The sequence below is a fragment of the Lissotriton helveticus genome, chromosome 10 (genome assembly GCF_964261635.1).
Source record: "Lissotriton helveticus chromosome 10, aLisHel1.1, whole genome shotgun sequence".
Classification (NCBI taxonomy): Eukaryota; Metazoa; Chordata; class Amphibia; order Caudata; family Salamandridae; genus Lissotriton; species Lissotriton helveticus.
This window is the reverse complement of record NC_136071.1, coordinates 129,133,682-129,153,756: the sequence shown is the minus strand read 5'-3', so window position 1 is coordinate 129,153,756 and position 20,075 is coordinate 129,133,682. Positions and strand designations below refer to the sequence as shown.

At 40.1% G+C, this 20,075-nt stretch overlaps 1 protein-coding gene across 1 annotated transcript in view; it reads right to left on the bottom strand.

Annotated features, from left to right (window-relative positions):
- LOC144786011 (cytochrome P450 2K1-like) overlaps window positions 1-20,075 on the bottom strand; it is a 54,564-nt gene that overhangs the window by 12,411 nt on the left and 22,078 nt on the right. The window contains exons 5-7 of the mRNA XM_078664925.1: window positions 16,989-17,162; window positions 10,355-10,496; window positions 3,704-3,891 (exon numbers count right to left, since the gene is read on the bottom strand). Of these exons, the coding sequence (XP_078521051.1) occupies window positions 3,704-3,891; window positions 10,355-10,496; window positions 16,989-17,162 (504 nt within the window). The remainder of the gene's footprint in view (window positions 1-3,703; window positions 3,892-10,354; window positions 10,497-16,988; window positions 17,163-20,075) is intronic.

The following is a 20,075-nucleotide window of genomic DNA, read 5'->3' as shown; positions in this document are numbered from 1 at the left end:
AACACAATATGATGTCTAAGGCACTGGAAGAAATTAGTCTGTTTGTGGTTGTGCTCCTCTTGAAATGGCACAGTGAAGTTAACAAGTGGCTAAAGCAGGCTGATCCACAGCCCCATGGTGTATTCTGTAGTGGGCGGAACAAAAATGTGAATGACACAATCACAGACCAATGGGTGAAAAGGTCTGACTGAAAGTTTCAATACATAAATATATATTGAATGTACCTTTGGTAAAAATCAAAAGGTCTTCACTAATGACAACTCTAAAAATGAGACATGTATCACACAATGCAATGTCCTCCCTTAAGTGATCCATTACTTCACTCTCTCCAGCAATAAGATCCTTTTGTGGCAGAGACTAACTGACCACAGGTGCAATTTCATAAAGGGACCTCCGGGAACACCACCTCCTGGTTGGCTCTTTCTTTAACATCACTGCCACTACCCTCATCAACTACTTAGCCAACATGTTCCTTCCTGATAGTGCCTATTGACAAAGCCACTTCCATGACTCTAACTTCGGAAAGGCAATCCAGTGTTGGTCCTGTCTCACCTCTACAGAGGCAATGACAGACTTTTTGCCATCCCTGACAACACCTGAAAGCGCTGAAAAAGTGACCTCCATGTAGCCACACGCTCAGATCAAGGGACTAAACAAAGCGTGTACACATCAAACCCACACTTCTGAAACTCCTCTATATTTCAATTCTCATTCTCATCACACTCAAGTTCTGCCTCTCATTCAAAGTATTAAGCACCAACATGCTAACATATCTGGTAGATAAGATCAATGTTTCTTGTGAACAACACAGCACATGCAACAATAATATCAATAATATAATCCAGCCAGAGATCAAGATGTAAACAAAGTAGAGGACTAGGAAATAGGTCTTCTTCTACAAATCTTCCAGAATTCACAGACCATCAAGTCGCGTGACTCCTTCAGCTTTGGGAGGAACTGAAGACACTCAACTTCAAGGAGCTCCCTTTTTCACAAGTAACTACAGCTTACAAATGCTGAATTTACAGTGACTATACTTCCTCAGTTCTAGAAGGAACTAACAATAACTCTTCAAGAAGCACGTCTGCAAGTAACTACAGTTAATGCCCCCATATGAATGTTTTGTGAAGCTGGCATCTGCCAAGTCCCTCTCCTATGTTTGAAGAAACTATGGCTGTCCCTCAAGCCATTCTCCTGTCCCATGTCCCTAATGCTCATAAAAAATCCAAACACTCTGTTTATTCAGTCTGTTTCTAATCCAAGGTTCCATAACTTTGTATTTCACATGAATTAGGCACATTAGGCATAGCTCACCCGATCCTATATTTAATTTGTTTCTTGAGGAGAAAAATATCTTACACAGCCTATAAGGAGTCTTTGATGGAATTATATTATTTATAAAGCCATCTTCATCCTTTATATATATATATTTTTTAATATTTGACTGATATCAATAGAAGCCCAAGGGCCCACATCCCACTTTATGTCACCAACAAATTGCCACAATGGATTTACTACATTTAACCCAGAATGAGGGTACTCACTTTAAAGTTTCTTTGAATGAATCCCACAGAACGGTTTAGTCAAATTGGTGCAGCTCTAAGAACAACTAGAACAAATGTACTCTTGAGGGGCTAAATCAAACCCTTACAGAGTAAAATCTGTCAGATGCCTAATAATTGAGGCACACGAAGAAGTAATCCTCAATATGAAATAAATTTAAAAAACTAACCATCCATTACACCACACCTAAATAACTTAGGCAAGATGGGGATAAAATAGCTGTGGAAGTAATGATGATTGAAAGGCAAGACATCTGAGAAGCAGTGGCTAATGTCCCGGTACAACAATCATACTCCGATGGCCTCTTCCAAAGACTCTTGATTTGGTGTCACAACAAGTCATGACCACTGAGCTGAACCTCAGGTTCTAACAGGTTCTGACAACAAGAGTCAGTTAGACAGGCAATGTCTGAAAGAAAGGGACAATAATACTCAAACAGTTGTGTGGCAAACAACTCAAGTGAAAACACCTGAACTCCCGTCAAACACCATCTTAGCTTGTCAACACACCAAGATGAATGTGACTAGCCAAGCCTCACAGTATTTGTTGGGGCTCCAAAACAACTTCCTCTTGAACTGAGTCTCAGCGATAAAATCTGGAAAGAGCAAGATGTGATTGCCTTGAACATGCAGGGGAGGTCACAACACATCCACCATTCTCACAGAAGGTTCCCGCCAGTTGGAATCCCCAACATCACTTGTTTAAATGGACAGCTGTTTTTAATAGAAAAGTTCTGGTACTCTCCCATTAGAAATGAAGAAACACAATATGTTTGAGTTTCAAGAATGTACAAGGATCATAGACTCCAAAAGAAACAACCTGCACTCTGGTAGGTGATTGCTTGTGAGTATGAATGTCCAATTATCCATAGCGCTGCAGGGAACAGAGACAACCACAGTCTCAAGGGGTCACTTAAGACTTTATTTTAGATAGAGTATTTGAGCTTAACGTTCCAGGAATTGACTATTTTCTCATAAGGATCTCCCAACTCTGTGCCTCTTGACTTACAGCATGGTCTTCAATAGAAATAGCCTTCAATAGAAATGGACAAAAGATTAGGGTTTATACTGTTTGGTTTGTGGAGTCTCATTAAAAATGGATTAGAGAAACCAGGATCTGATTGGGAGGGGTTGAGACATTTGGCTGAGATAATACCAGCCAGCACACAAGACACCTGGGTGCATATTGACAACAAAAATGCCAGAGCGCTGTGTCACACCAAATTTGGCAACAGCACGTTCCCAATTTTTTTTTTACGCAGGTAAGCGCCGTATTTACGAAAAAGCTGCCCAGCGCCAGCGCAGGCACCCTTGCGCCACGTAGCACGAATGCCTGCGCTGCAGGGGCGATTGCTTATGTGCAGAAAGGGACACCTTCCTGCATATAAACAATCAATAATGGCGATTTCCTCTTTCATGTGTGCTGCAGAATGCAGTACTCATAGAAAGAGCAAAAAATTTGGCGAAATTAATAATTTATCCTCGTATTGCCATCCTAAGACCAGGTATTACCTGGCCTTAGTTTTTGGCGTGCCCCTGCTTTGTAAATATGGGCCAGCATCAAAAAGCAATGGGTGATGCAATGGAACACCCAAAGCAACACCCATTGCCTGTCCCTTTGCCGGTGCAGACTGCTGCAAAAAGGGGCATATTTACAAGGTGCTGTTAAGCCACGTTAAGTGGCTTAGCGCCACCTTATAAATATGTGAATTGGCACAAGGCCACTGGAACATCAAAAAAGTGACACTTCGGTGGCATTAGGGGCTTGAAACTATGCCCCCAGGTTTTCACCAGGGTCCTCTACAGCTGTAGCTATCAGCATCTCCAAAGCAAGAATTACATAGTGTTTAACAGGGAACCTCTACAACAATATACAATACACTGATACATCAGTCATCTCATCTTCATTAATCTTGAAACCAATACTCTTCGTAAATTTAGTATTGTCATATTGGGTAAAAGCAATATCTGTTATTTACAGTGTTATGAAACAATAGATATTTTATGAAGCGCTAAATAAAAAAAGTTAATATTACGATTGGTATTTTTATTATTATTATTGTTATTATTAATATTACTATTTTTGTTGTTGTTATTATTCTTATCTATGATTCTTCAGTTCACACGCTACCTAAACTTACCTTAGGTATGCAGTATCCTCTGAAGTGCACATCAGTCATTGTGGCACGAGATACATTCAATGGAAGAATATTTGCAAATCTCTGTATTTCATGTGCCACTGCATCTGTGTAGGGCATGTTTTTCCGATCTTGCACACCGGGCACTTGCCCTGGTTTAATAACACGAGTAATTTCTTCATGAACCTTTCCTTCAAACAAAAATGTGCATTTCTTTTACATTAGTGCCATAACAAAGTATGCTTACATTCTGATTTAGTCCAGAATTGCCACTTATAAAAAATACTTAGCTAAATGTTTATTTAATTTTTCTTGTAAGTGAGGTCTTTAATGTGGTGCTGTCCTAAAGGATGGCATGAGAACTCTGAACAATATGAAGAGTACTTAAAAAATTGATAATGTTTAAGGAATATCAGTGACTCAACAGAAATTGGCTTTAGGTTAAAAAACTTAAAAGGCCAATGGGATTTATCTTCATCTCTCAGGTCTTGTCCAGTGAAAATATGTGATATGTGATTGGTAGGCTCAGTCCTACTCCGGGTGACAGTTATACCTTTTGCTCAATAGTGTACCTACTATCTGAAACAAACTATTTTATCAATTTAGAATATCTGCAAATTGTTTAGATGTCTCCTAAATGGACATGTGAAATAAATAGGCTTGAAGAGAAATTTGACTCCCTTTCTTGTAAGGGATGTCTTCAATTCCTTGGTCTTCAAAGAAAATATTGTAACATTAAAAGTATTGTGTCAATTACTATTAAACCTGAATTTAAAAAGAAGTTTTAACCTTTTAAGAAACACCCAAAAACAATATCTCACCCTCTATACTTATATCAATTTAGACCACAATTTACTATTTTAGCATGCTGGGGAAAACCCCTCCTCAGCCATGGAATACAGAAATCTTCACATTTATTTTAGTTTAAATTATACCCCCTCGCCCCCTCACTCCCCCACTCCCGGGCAGCTTCTAACCCATATCAATACATTTATTTTATCAGTTAATATCTTCAACTAGATGAGGATTTAATCAATATTAGGTCTTGGTAATTTTTATTTCTGCAAATGTATTGAGTATTTACCCAAATTGCATTGCGACATGACAAAACTGCACAGTTTGCCCATATATTGATTAATAAAACCAAGAAGCTAATAAACTCATAGGAATACAAATCACCAAGACGTATTGATTAAATCCTCTTTTGGTATACTTGGAAATATGAACTGTAGAAATAAATGTTCAGAGATAATCCAAACTAAAAGCTGTTTGGTTCATTATGGAAGGTTTTATGTAAATCTCCGTGCCAGTGCAGAGAAAAATGTCATGCAAGAAACCATAAAAACATAAAGTAAAAAACATAATGATGACATATAATTTGCAGACAGATGTTATGTGAAGGTCACCTGATGTTAAGCAACGTGGCTGAACATTAGATTTTATGGTCATATGAACATCATTTTAACAATCAGAATTCTCCAACTGCTGCAATATCTGATATGACTAAGCAAGTACCAACAGCAAGTACCAACAGATTTAAATGAAACCCTTTATTTGATTGCAGAACATTATGCAATAAGTAAAGAACAACTGCCTCTGTGGGGAGAGACAACAGGCATTATATAAAAGCAGAAACGTCTTTAAAATTAATGCCTCAAAAGAAACACGATTGGCCAAATTAATAAAACAAATTATGACCGAACATGAAAGCAAACAAGGAATACAAAGGAAGTAATTGGATGCAGTGTAATGCAGTAGAAAGGGAGGAACTCATTGGAAAAGCAAACAAGCCTGTAAACTGTGCAGATAGAAAATAACTATAAAGCCTAGGAAGAGCTAAAAGGACATTCCTATTTCAAAAAAGAGGAATAGAAAGTGGATCTAAGGGAAAATCACACAGGCACAAAGAGAGGATGAAATCAAGGTGCCAGAAGCATGTGGAAACGAAAAGGAGGAAAGACGGAGCATAAGCCAAAATAAGGCACGGAAGAACAGAAGGTGAAATAGGAGATAGTAAGAAGGGTAAAGGAAACAAAGTAGGAGGATCAAAGGAAGATAGAGAATGTCCCCTTCAGAACTGGAAGGAGAAGGCAAAGGAAGAACAAGTAAACTAAACGTGACACAGAGAAAGGGAAGGCTGAAAAATAATCAAGGTCAAGGTGGGAGAACTTGATTGACTGGTTAGACACATTGTATGAGACATTTTATATATATTATAGTCAACATTTTAGATTTAAAAACAAAGCACAAGGATGATTTACAAATAGTTGTGTAGTGCACATGAACCTATGACTTTTTCAGGAGTAAAGATATTATTACCAACCGTTATTGTATATTAGAATGCATAAGCTGGTCACTAATATTATGTTTTCAGATTAATCTTCTATATATTTTTATCGCCTATAGGCATGATGAGCACGAAGATATTTTATTAGGTTCGCATTGTCTTTGCCCTCAAAGCTCCTGTGTGCCTGTGTGCCTGATATGAAGAATTAGTCAGCAGTTGGCGAGCAACACAGATAACATCAGATTACAGACACTCCAGTGGGGTTATTTATGCTTAATTAAGATAAAGGTTTCAGTACCAATATGTGCAATGTTATCACAGTCGACACTGAATAATAAGTGTTTCAGTGCTGGGGATTCCTTCTTGACTGGTCTTGCAAGGCTAAAATAAGTCAGGAAGTCAGCACTCATGAAAGCCTCAAAGGAAATATCGAATAAAGTAGTACAATAACAACAATATCAGAAACAGCAGCCAGAAAGGAGATATATTTATAGAAATTGTTTTCTTAATTTTACCTTAGAGAAATAATTGAATTGTTTACCATCAGGTTTTATGCATTTGCACATTGAACACATGAAGATGACCCATGCCCCTTGATATTGGTGGATCTCTCAGCTGCCTTTGAGACAGTCGACCATCCAACCCTCATACAAACCCTGGAAACTCTAAAGATATTCACAAGCAAAGTCCTTTACTGATTCTCCTCCTACCTTTCCAACCAACACCAATTTTTTCCCAAGGGTACATCCATGTCACAAAAAATCCATGTCCCCTTTGGAGTCCCCCTGGGCTCCATACTGACTCCTGTCGCCTTCAACCTATACATAGAGTCCCTTGGTGCTCTACCCAAATAATAGCATCAAGAATCATCAATATGCCGATGATACACAACTCCAATTAAGTCTCCTCTGTGTCAGAAATCCCACGCCTTACACATTGCTCACACAGAATCAAGACCTGGATGTTCAGTGCCTACCTGATGCTCAACCCAACCAAGACGGCGTTCTGTCCGAAAATTGAGTGTTTAATATTGTGATACATAAATATTGTGTCAAAAATATCGTTAGTAGAGAAATATTGAGTCATAGAATATGGCTGTCAAGAATATTGTTTTATTTGGTATATAATATTGTTTTAAATAATATAGTTTTATTTACTATTGTGTAATTATTAAACTTTATTCTTAATGAATTTTGTTTTGTAAATATATTGTATTTATTAATTGTTGGATTTTATTTTATTTTTAAACTTTAGCAGTTTATTTAAATATTTTTCTTTTTCTTGGTGATTTATAGTTTAGCATTAGAATGTTGGTTCTGTAGGGTGAATAATGTGGGAAGTTAATTAAAGTACACATTAATTTTAAATTGTTCATTGATTATGTAATTTATAAATAATGATATCAATTATGTTACCTTGTAATTCTTATAGTAATGTGTTTTTTACATGTTACAGTATATTTAAATGTTTACATTTTTGCTAGTAATGTACATTTTAGAAGCAGATAGTTGGTTTTGTGGGGGGATAGGGTGGGAGGTACTGAAATTATTGTATTTTTTCAAATGAATTATTAACAAAATGAAACTGATTAATTGATCATTATTAACTTATGTTTTTTGAAGTTGGAAATGTTACATACATTATTAAGTTTTTTCTAAATAATTTAGGTATATTTTTAATAATGTATGGAAAATGTGTTCTTTTTATAAAAAATGTGTTGTTTTTGTAAAAGTAATATTTTAAAATAAATGTTGTTTAATTTATTATGTAATTAATGTTTTTTGATGTTGCCTGTTTTTTGGTGTTAAGACGTAAATTTAATTAAAATAATGTTAGTATCTTATTTTTTAGTATGATTTAATACCTATTTTTATTAATAATATGATTTTTTTTATTTTAGATATTTCTAGGTTTTATACAGTTTGCCTGTTTCAAGGAATCCTTCACTGGGCACCAAGGCTCCATGAAAAACTGGAAATATCCGGTCAGTTATTCAGCAAGAAGGTGTTAAGTTATGTGACAGTGTAAGGGGTATTCACTGTCCACAATAGGCCTTGCTCGGTAAGATTAAACTCTGCTATGTTGTTTGGACCCTATATACCACATGAACCGCCTCAACCAAGAGACATCACAGACAGTAACATATCAATGTTGGGAAAATGGTGGTAGGGCATATTTGGTCAGTTAACGATTGTTTTTGGGGTACTTAACAATAACGTGTTTTTTTTCTTTAAAAATCCATGCCTGATCTTCTTGCCTGAGTTCAAGTGTGAAAAGAGAGACAACAAATAATGCTGCCTGAGTGAGAAAATGGGAGGGGAGTTGTTTTAATCTCCACTTGATATTCTGCCTGAATGGACACGTCCCAAAACTGCAGAACAAACTTTCTTGAGCACTCTTTCAGAGACACTGGTATCTCAGTCTGGCGAGGGGCACAGCAACCCAGTGTGTAGCATGCTTTCAAAGCATATGGCCATGTCTGAACTGGGGTGGTGTGGTGAGCAAAAAAGTGGTGTGGTGAGCCAAAAAATATGGATTTAGGCCCAGATCTCTGTACTGGGGTGAATGTATGACATTGTTCTACATTCTGTCCATCAACTGTTGTTTTTGCATTTAAAAGCAGAGATGTCCTGGTATAAGGGACACACAAGGCCTACTGGAAGACTTTGCAGATGATTAGTAAAGATCTGCAAGGATTTTAGGTACTGTTGACCAGATTATGGGGACATTGACATGAGTTTTCAAGATCTGCTAAAGACCCAGTTTCATTCCGATCTCATGTACTCCTGGCTTAGCCCCGCTTGGTCCTTAGCACTTACTGACATTTTATGATAAACTTATGGGCTCAGTTAGAGTTTGGTGGACAGGGTAGTTTTTCAACAACAAACTTCCACTGTGTTAGTTTCTTTTTGATAAACAAAACATTTTTTGTGTGGGCATGCAGAGCATGGTGCTCACACCACAAAGCTTCAGAGCCTTTAGAATTTCTGGAATGGAAACGACACTGCTGAAGGTACAGAGATCTTTTCCAGGCAGGAGAAAATCACTAAAATAATGGAATGTAGTTTGTCAAGGCAACGGGTACGTCCTTTGGCTGGCCTGCTGGAATGGAGTACAGTTCTGCAAAGCCCATGTAAGCTGTTTAGCCATTTTTGGAGGAATTACACTGGTCCCATCTTGTCTCTTGAAGCTCTTATCTGATTTCCTTCTTATTTTGTAGCATTGTACTCGTTATATTTATAGGTCTGTAGTTCTACTTCATTTGTAATTTTATGTTTTTAGGGGCAGATTTATGAAGGCCTTGCGCCGCCGGTGCGTCACTTTATTTGACGCAACGGCGGCGCAAACAATGCGCCCTATTTACAACGTGACGCATCTAGGAGATGCGTCACGTTGTAAAGCCCTGCGCCATAAGGAGGCGTTCCTGCGCAGGGGGGGGCGTTCCTGCGCAGGAACGCCTCCTAAAAGTGGCTGAGTGAAATCTATGAGATTTCACTCAGTCACTTTCAGGACAATGCTGCGTCAAAACCCTGCGCCTGCTTGAAGCAGGCGTAGGTCTTGACGCAGCATTGTGGAGATGGGGCACCCCCGAGCCTTGCTGGAGCTGCGTCGCGCTTGCGATGCAGCTCCAGCAATGCGCCACCTTTACGGCACAGATGCGTGCCGTTTTTGCCCCATGGTGCGCCGCATTATAAATGCGGCGCACCATGGGTGGCGGAGCAGCGGCGCAGGATGACTGGCGCATCCCTGGGGATGCGCCAGTCATCATAAATCTGCCCCTTAATTTCTTAAATAGCATTTTTGGTTGGATTGTTAAACATTTCTTTGAAGGTTGCCCGGGTACTCCGGCCAGAACCCCACTGGTGAAACAATGGTAGTCTCAGGTAAAATTGATTGCAGTTCCTTGTGTGTGGGTTATGTTGGAAACCTATTACAACTTACATTACACCTCTGACTTCGCCTGTTGCCTGCACATTGGATTCCATACGTTTGGTCCTAGCAATGGGATTGAACTTGTGGACTAAAGGACTGAAAACAGCCTCAAGTGTGCAGGCAACTAAAGTTATGTTTAAAAAAAAAAAGGGTTAATCTTAAAACATTAATTTGGGGGAAATATATGAACTCATTCGAACATCCTGGTAGACATTAACTGTACATGGAAAGTAGCTACAATTATGACTAACTTCCAGAAAGTGTGATGGCTATTTGTTAAGCAGTTGCCAAAAACTGAGCCCATTTTGAGGTTCACATATGTGCGGAATTTGTTTGTAGAGAAAACATAAAAAAACAAACAGCAACCATGCTGCTGTTTTCAGAATCAGTACTGCTCTAAAACACTATGCAGACTTTTAACATTCAGTTCTTACTTTGTATCTCTGGATATTTCATCATTAATAGAAGACCCCACCGAAGAGTTGTGGACGTTGTTTCTGTGCCTGCAGCAAATAGGTCCAGTGTTGAATACTCTAGGTTTTTATCATGGAAATGAGTGCTAGAATTATTGGACTCCTGAAAAAAAACATAATGCTTACAGAGTCAAGAGTGCAAATAACCTAATGGATTTCTTTCAGTTTTTTTTAACTCTTTAATGCAAAGAATAAACATAACACAGCATTGGCAGTTTTTTCAGCATGGGAATTAATAAGATACATTATAGCAGTGGCTGAGTTCCTTCAACCTAATGGATTGCAGTATCATATAAAAAGATACAAAATTCAAGAAAAAGAAAAACTATACAGTGTTAAACTTTGATAATTATACAAACACCCATAGAAAGTGTTAAATAAAAGCATTCAATTGCAGGTGTTTCTACTGAGTTTTGTTTCCAAAACACTTTTTTTTAAATGAAGAGAAGGCACAACTGGCAGGACAAAAGGCCATGCAATCCAATTTTAAGACAAGACTCTCATCAAGGGATTTTGAAATACAACCTTCAGAGACAAAAATTTGACTACGTGCATGCATTATAATGCATTTAAATTCTGTATATGTCCTTTAGCGTACCACTATAGCTGGGGCAATGCCTGTGCCTGTTTGTTTCTCTGATCTAGACCATTCTGCCTCCAGAAGCACTCTGCCCAACTGCCTGCCGGCCTGCCTTACATCCACTCTAACATTTGTAACTCATCTCACAGACAGGCCTGTCAAAAGCGAGAAGCAGAGGGGTCATTATTTCTCAAGACCCGCACTTTTTCAGGGCCCTGCACCTGTGCTGCAACGTGCCTTTATGCAGTGGTGTTGCAAAGGGGGGGTCCAAGTTTTGAGCACTCTTACTTGCAGCCCGCTGGGTCATAAACGCAGGGATTGGCAGTACCCCCACACCCTGCTCTTACCTGCGCCCGCCACGGGGTGGCAAAGACAGGGACCACTAAGGGCGGCAAAGAACTAGCTACATCACTGCCTTTATGGATTTTAAAGCAAAGCTGCCGGATTTAATAATGTCTAGCCTATTAATAGGGGAGATATCCTGGTGCAAAGTGCGCACAATGCCCACTGGAAGATTATGCAGTTGATTAGCAAAGTACTGCAAGGGCTTTAGGAGCTGTTGACCAGCATATAGGGCAGTTGGAATGAGTTGTCAAGATCTGTTAATCAGCCAAAGACTTGATTTCTTTCCAACCTCGTGCACTCTTATTTTAGCCTTGCTTGGACCTGGGCTTAACTAAAATCTTATGATAGACGTATGGGCTTACTTAGAATTTGGTGGTGAGTACAGTTTTTCAACAACAAACTTCTACTTTGATGGTTCTTTTTGATAAAAAAGAACTGTGCTGTGTAAGCACGATGAACATGGTGCCTACAGAGGTTCTGCAATGGAAACACCCCTGATGAAGGTACAGAGATCCCTTCCAGGCAGGTGGAAATCTCTAAAGTTGGTGGAATGTATTTATTCCACATTTCTGCAGAATTCCACTGGCAGGATAAAACATTCTGCACATTCTTCATTTTACAGTTTGCCCAGCTGAGGTGCATTAAGTACTAATTATACATCTGAGCTGTAGAAATCTATACTACTATTATAAAGAGAGAACTTTGAACCTTTGAGGCGGGTAAACTCAGGATCCACAGCACCAATCCAAACACCCGATACATCGTTGTAATTGTCAGGGTCTGCAGATGGACATAGGCTATATAAAAAATAAAATATACGTTCTTTAAAATATTTACGATTAAAAAAAAAGTAGTCCCTTGGAAGTAGCGCCGGCCGCAGATTGCTCTGAAAGCTGTCAAGGAGCGAGCAGTGAAATGGTTGCAAATAAACGTGCTGATCTGAACTTCGTGTGGCTTTGCTTTAATTTGGGGCTTCCTGTTTAGACTATATGGATATCGGCTGTTTGCCCAGTCGAGAAGCGAGGCCCACCTTACGAAGGGTTCGTGCAGGCTCTGAGAAGGGGCTTGCAAAGACGGAACGAAGACAAGAGCAGCTCCAATGCAGGTGGTGCTGCCTTGAGCATGAATTCACTGCTGCAAAGCGCAATCTGAGGGCTTACAGCGCTTTACTTTACTCCACTTGGTGAATACTTGGTTCAAATTGCAAAGACTGTTGAGTGGCCCCACTGTGGGAAGAGGGCCAGCGTACTACAAGGCACAGAAGGCTTTGCGATTTAGCCATGCCCACTGTGGCAGGTGCCAGTGATTATATGAGCAGACGTGGCCAAAAACTGCTCTTCCAGCCCTTCGTGAACAATGCCTCTGAAGAAAGGATTATTTCCTGAAACGCGTCAGGCTTTACATGTTCAAAGATTGCTCTGAAAGCTGTCAAGGAGCGAGCAGTGAAATGGATGCAAATAAACGTGCTGATCTGAACTTTGTGTGGCTTTGCTTTAATTTGGGGCTTCCTGTTTAGACTTTATGGATATCGGCTGTTTGCCCAGTCGAGAAGCGAGGCCCACCTTAAGAAGGGTTCGTGCAGGCTCTGAGAAGGGGCTTGCAAAGACGGAACGAAGACAAGAGCAGCTCCAATGCAGGTGGTGCTGCCTTGAGCACGAATTCACTGCTGCAAAGCGCAATCTGAGGGCTTACAGCGCTTTACTTTACTCCACTTGGTGAATACTTGGTTCAAATTGCAAGGACTGTTGAGTGGCCCCACTGTGGGAAGAGGGCCAGCGTACTACAAGGCACAGAAGGCTTTGCGATTTAGCCACGCCCACTGTGGCAGGTGCCAGTGATTATATGAGCAGACGCGGCCAAAAACTGCTCTTCCAGCCCTTCGTGAACAATGCCTCTGAAGAAAGGAGTATTTCCTGAAACGCGTCAGGCTTTACATGTTCAAAGATTGCTCTGAAAGCTGTCAAGGAGCTAGCAGTGAAATGGATGCAAATAAACGTGCTGATCTGAACTTCGTGTGGCTTTGCTTTAATTTGGGGCTTCCTGTTTAGACTTATATATATATATATATATAATCTATCTATACTACTATTATAAAGAGAGAACTTTGAACCTTTGAGGCGGGTAAACTCAGGAACCACAGCACCAATCCAAACACCCGATACATCGTTGTAATTGTCAGGGTCTGCAGATGGACATAGGCTATATAAAAAAATAAAATATACGTTCTTTAAAATATTTACGATTAAAAAAAAAGTAGTCCCTTGGAAGTAGCGCCGGCCGCGACGTGCGTGCTGACATCAGGAGCGCGGGGAGGAGCGGCGTACAGGAGCGCGAGGAGGAGCGGCGGACATGAGAGCGGGGAGGAGCAGCGGACAGGCGGGGAGGAGCGGTGAGGAGCGGCGGACAGGCGGTGAGGAGCGGCGGACAGGCGGGGAGGAGCGGTGGCTGAGGTAGGTGAAGCAGCCCGTGTGCGGCTCATTGGGGGCCTTGAAAGTGGCGGGTGCGCTCCGGGGGACCCACGGACAACGTCGGGGCGGGCGGGGGCCCTGAAGCCTGAGACAACGTCGGGGCGGGCGGGGGCCCAGAAGCCTGATTGCTCCCGGACAACATCGGGACGGGCTGCTAGTAGTCAATACACGTATGCAGATGGGACTGGAAGTCCATCTGAGCACTGGCATGCTTCAAGTGTTTTTTGGACAGTGTAGGGATTAGGGTGGAGGAATGTAGTACTCTTGTGGCCCTTGGAATGTTCAATGGTCAGGACATTAGCGGGCTTATTTGCACATTTGATGCTGCTTAAGTGAGGGTGAGAGAGGTGGACTTACAGTTAGCTGTAGGCTTCCCATAGAAGTTGGCACTGAATGGGACGGGAGCTAGGATGATAGGAACATTATTTAGTGTGATGAATTTTTTAGGCACAGGGAGTGAACCTGTTAATGGCACTCAGTAGGCTGGAGAGTATGTTCAGTGTACTGCAGACTTTCTAGGAAGTCTCAATACCCTAGGGTTATTAATTGAAAAACACCATAGAAGAGTAATAAAGAAACCCTCCTTGAGTGCAGGACTGCTAAAGTCTTAACCCATCAGTAGCTTCCACAGAAACAGTAAGATGCCACTTGTTGGAGGATAAGCAGATGGGAACATCACCCTAAACCCTAAGTTAATGGACTGGAGTAAACCCCTTGACAATCCTGCAGGAAATGCAGTCACTGACATGAAGTGGTCAGTTTTCCACCACAGTTCCCTGTGAATGGCAAGTGTAGCAACAACAATATTAAAATAAAGGGCAACCCCAAACATTTTGAGAACCTGGGGTGATACAATATATTTATAAAACAGTGGTGCACTATGGTATAAATCACAAAACAATAAACTCTATATTATATATAGGGAATAATCTGAACAAAAAGTTTGATGTTGTTATTATGATTCCGAGAAAAATGTCCTTTAAGAAAACCTTAATATGTGCATATGTTAACTGCATATAAATAAAAATGATTCAACTACTCATAAGACAGAAACCAATCAAACTGTATAACATTTAATTTTTAAAGCAAAACAATATAATTTTGCAGTACTTTTCAGATAACCAAATGCTCAAACATGTGAAGGAAATGTGCAGTGATAAGTGACAAGTGAAAAACATTGCATCAAGAAAGCTAAAAAGACATATAATTCCTGTTTTTTTCTTTATTTTGTTTTGGTTTAAGGAGTGGAGTCTATAGATGTCTGGGGTCTATGATGTTTTGACCTCAAGTTAATGAAAGGTCATCATCAGGACAGGGCTATGAGCACCCGATATTTTGTATGTTGCACGTCAGATGGATATCCTAGTCAGCCCTCTTAGGCATCAATAGTGACAGTTGGTCAAAAAAACTCCCATTGAGGGATACTCAGTACCATGTTGTAGAGGAGGCCCGAAAGTAGCAAACAAAGCAATTACTGGTTGAAATCCTCATGAAGTGGGACCACTGGTGCAAGATACTTATATTAAATTGTCTATCAATGAGTGAGGTAGGCCCTGAAGACCGGCGACCTTGTTAGTCCTGCACCATGGTGAATTGTGGGCAGAGTCCTTGTTTTGGAGTGAACCGGGGCAGGGAGTCCACAAGAATGTGGAGATCACGGTGTATTTACAGAGAACCCGAAAGCCTCTGAAGATGATGCCATGGACGATTAAATATAATTATCCTGGACCAAAGTGCATCAACAATGGCACATCAGAGGCACACACAAACTAGTATCAGGTATATCAGAGGCACACAAAAACTAGTATCAGGCATATCAGAGGCACACAAAAACTAGTCAAGGGCTGAGAGACTGCACCCACTATCATTGATGCTAAATGAAATGTGGTGTCTGCTTCCAGCCTGCTGCTCAGCCAGTAAGGTGTATAGAATGCTAGTATTAGTAATGATGTCATAGAGTGTTGGATGCGTGGGTGAGAGAGCCAGTTGAGTGTAGGGCTAAGCAGCAAGGAGGCTGCTCCTGTTGGGGTTTGTTACTTCATCACCTAATAAACTACTTGAAGATACCACTTGTACTAGACTTTCTTCAATTACCACATGAAGTGAATGTAAAACAACAAATGCTTTGGTGCACTAAATGGGACAAGCACAGCAAATGCATATTCATCACAATCAACTGCATGAGCACAGAGACCTTTAAGGACATGACGCCACCCCCCTCATCTTTGATCCCCTCCAACCTGCCTTCCTCCTATTATGACCACTTTTCCCCCCTCAATTATAATGACGGATTGGAGGTGCACATTAGCAATATGCTGATTTTATCCTTGCCCTGCCAGGTGGACCTGCAGGGCTCCATGTTGGAACTGGTATCTAGTAGACACCCCCATGAAATCCTCAGACTCACCCCTCTAATGGTGTGTATGCATGGCAATGCTGTGAAGAATTCCAGGGCCTGCCTTTTTGCCTTTTTATTGTGAGCCCTTAGCATTACCTTAGCATTACCTTCTCTGGGGGTGTGAAAACACTCTCTTAGCAGAAAAAGGTAATCCTGATGGTTCCGTTACAGCAGCCACAAGTGAATCACCAGGATTCCTGTTTGCCTGGGAGTGTTTGCATACCCTCGGAAAGGTAAACCTAAGGATTACTAGTATGCCTCAGGGTGCATGAGTGATGGGAGTCAGCTGCCCCTCCTGGGTGCACAGCTAGTCTAGGGGAGGGTAGGCAAGAGGAGATTGAGCAGGCACTGCCTGGGCCCAGGATCAAGGTGTATGGAGCTACCCCTCCCTTAGACCTTTCAGGCCCCACTACCAACCCGCTCCCATTCTTCCATGCTGTGGTGCTCTGTCAGAACTAACCAGTGAGTTCCACAACCACATTCCGACATGGCAAGTCCTTGAAAGACCGTTGGAAGAGATGTTGGAAGATGTCCCACCATCTAACTGGGGCATTCCAATCCTGCGTTACCACTTTGTAATTGGTGGCCAAGAAGCAAAGGGAGGGACATTGAAGTCTGGAAGGCTACCTTGGTCCTCTACCAATGTCTAGATAGACAAAGTCTTAATGGAGGCAAAATCAACTAAATAAAAGAAAATACTTTTGAGAGGAAGGCTATGTAAATGTATGCATTTGTTGGTGAAGAATCAAGTACATAAAACGCCCAAGAGCAACAGTGGCCATGAACATACATGAATGTAAATACCTGCTCCTGCTTCAGTAAGTATGCATCAATAAATCCAGTGATGTTGTTGGCATTAAATTCCATTTTGTGTTCTTTGAAGAACCCCTGAAAGAAAGCAATTTGCTGGTCCGAGTTTCTTTCCACAGTCTTCTGAGCCCCGAGTAAGAATCCAAGTTTAGGATAAAAATTAAACAGCTATAAGAAAGAAAAGATTATTATAGAATTAAACTGTATATTGGATATTTCCATACAGCTAAAAAAGAGACAGGCAGCTGGTTATCCAAATTACATTTTTCTTTAGGCAGCAGGATTACTGACAGAATACTGCAGACAAGAATATTGTGTGGACAGAATATAGTGTCAAAAATAATGAGGATCAAAATATCAGAAGGTACATGTATGAGCAGTTAAGTAAACCTTTGCATACCCATAGAAACTTATCTTCAGGATATTCTTATCCTCTATTCTTCACACTATATTATGTCCACACTACATTTTGTACTCAATATTTTGCCCAAACAACCCTAAAATACTATTCACTGATCTGATATTCCTATATTTCCAGCCAATATCAAAATCAATAGAATTAATTAAATCAAACCCTTATTTTTTTAATATTTCCAATTTGCATTTCCATGTACCAAGATCATTTTGTTTTTGCCATTTTTAATATTTTTTTTTCTTTTGGATACATTCCATACGTATAGATAAATACAATACAAGAGCTGTAAATGGGTAACGTGTTTAAATGAAACGTACAGATTAGAATGAATCATGCGCCTAAGTATTATTTTAAATCATACTCTTGAAAGCTATGTTTTTCTGACCAAAAGTAAGATTCACTAACCAGGGAAAATGCCTGGTGATATATGTTGACACTTCACATGAAAAACAGCAACACATTTATTATAATGCTAGATCTTTCCTAGCTATTGTTTAAATTAGTACTTTTAACTAATGGTGAGCTTAATCAATTTTTTTTCATTGGAGCATTAGATACTTTTGGTTAATGTTATAAATATTGCTTCTTTCTATTATGTGATTAGTGACCGTGGACTTTTGAGATGAAGGGAAGGGTAGGGCGATCACAAAGACATGGCATACGCCTGAACTGGTCTCCTATAGATTTGAACTAGTGGAGTAGATGGGGATGTCCAATTCAAATAATGTTTCTTGGCTAAAGTATGTGAAATATCGGTCATACAATTTAGGGTTAAATAGCCTTTGGGATAATCCAAATGGAATTAATAGTAGCTCTGTAAAGCTCCTGAAGGCGCAATATTACTTTTTTCCCAGAGCAATGGGTTGTGAGGACAGACGAAAGTGGATTCATGGAAAAAGATCTGAATGTTAAAATGACTATGAAATGCGGGCCATATTTGGATAATGCCTATCCCCCTTATCCTAAATGTCTTTATATTAAACTTAGGTTCTGCACTTTTCTGATTAATGTCTTTACTGTCAATTGGCTTTCAAGGCGCAATAACTCTGCCAACTGCCCCTTCTGTGAGCATGTAATAGAATCTGTGGAGGGATTTACTATTTTTTTGCCCAATGTATAGGCACATTCAAAGGAAGGGGATTTGCCCCTGATCTGCTTAAATTTGGGTATATGGAATTATCGGTTAGCATTAAGAATGGTGGGTGGAATTTGCGTAGTCGCGCTACGCAAAGCTCTGCGAAACAGTATAAAATCTCTGCGAGCACGCAAAAGTTCAGCAAACACGCAGAATTGCTTGTTCCGCCCGTTCGCAATGCTTTTTTCCTGTTGGCGAACACTGTTTGCGTGCTCGGGGATAAATATCTTGCGAACACGCATTTTGAAAGCACGAAGAAGCAAAAAACTCCGCGTAGCCGCGGATTGTGGAGTTTCTGGCAATTCTGTGTTCTGTGCAGAACGCGAAATTACCCACATTCCGCAAATTCTGCAAGCAGAACAAAATTTGCAGCCCAGGCCTAGCGGATAGACATCAGTTTATTGTTTTAACCTGATTAGATTTTAGCTTAAATAATGGTTAGTAAGGAAAAGGAAGCTGGGCATGATTAGGACCTGTGAGGAGTAATAACTGTGTTTTTTTCAAAGGAATATCGTGATCTAATACATGAATTAAAATTGATGTTACTTTTAATCTACAATTTTTTTCTTTGTAATTATTGTACTTATATTTATTTGACATTTAAAGATCGTCCACATAATATTAAATATTGATGTAAAAAGTTCCAATGCAACAAAAACTAATATTGTAGTATATTTTATACCTTTGCACATTTAGTTTTAGTACAGGTTGCTTTGAAGAGAACAGTGTTGACTCTAGAAATATAATGGCTAGCCCCTTATTTGTTATATATGTTCTCTAGTTATGTATTTGCCTGTGCTTTTATGTGTTTGCTTATGTTTTATGGATGATGACTTATCTGAAATAAACATTTATGATGATGATGACTAAGGGCATGCTATGTATGTACATGGACTAAGGGTCGGCACATGTGTTTGCGGTGTGCATGTATTGGTTTGCTGGGGTGTTCCAACACATGTCTGTGGATGTGTGTCCATATGTGTGCCGGCATGAGTTTGTATTGTGTGTATTTATGAACTTTCTGTGTTGTAAGACTGATGAGAGCACTGAAATCTTGTAAGCTTCAATAAAGAAAGTAGAATTGGAGAGAGCCTATAATGCATGATGTAGAAATAGTTATACTCGAACTTTCCACTGCTTACCTTTCTGTTTCACCCTGCACAATATAGAATATTCTATTCCCAGTGTGTGGAATGTTCTAATAGCATTATATGCCTTCTGCCTCTAGCTGTACCAGCAGTTCTAGGACCCCTTCCTTGTTATAGGCCCTCTTTGTGGCACCGACCTTTAAATTAAGGCCTTAACCAACCTCTATGGGGCTATGCAGTCGGTTCTCCATGGTGGGAAGGCACTGTCTCTCAAATGTATCCAGGTGTAAGGGTAGGAGTTTCTACACAGGGAAAAATATTTTTCTTGAGGAGCAAAAATTGTGCGATTGCACAAAAGTGATGACATCTCTGCTGGCACATTTACATACTATGTACAATTACGCCAGCAGAAATACCTACACAAAATTGTAGCCAAGAATTCA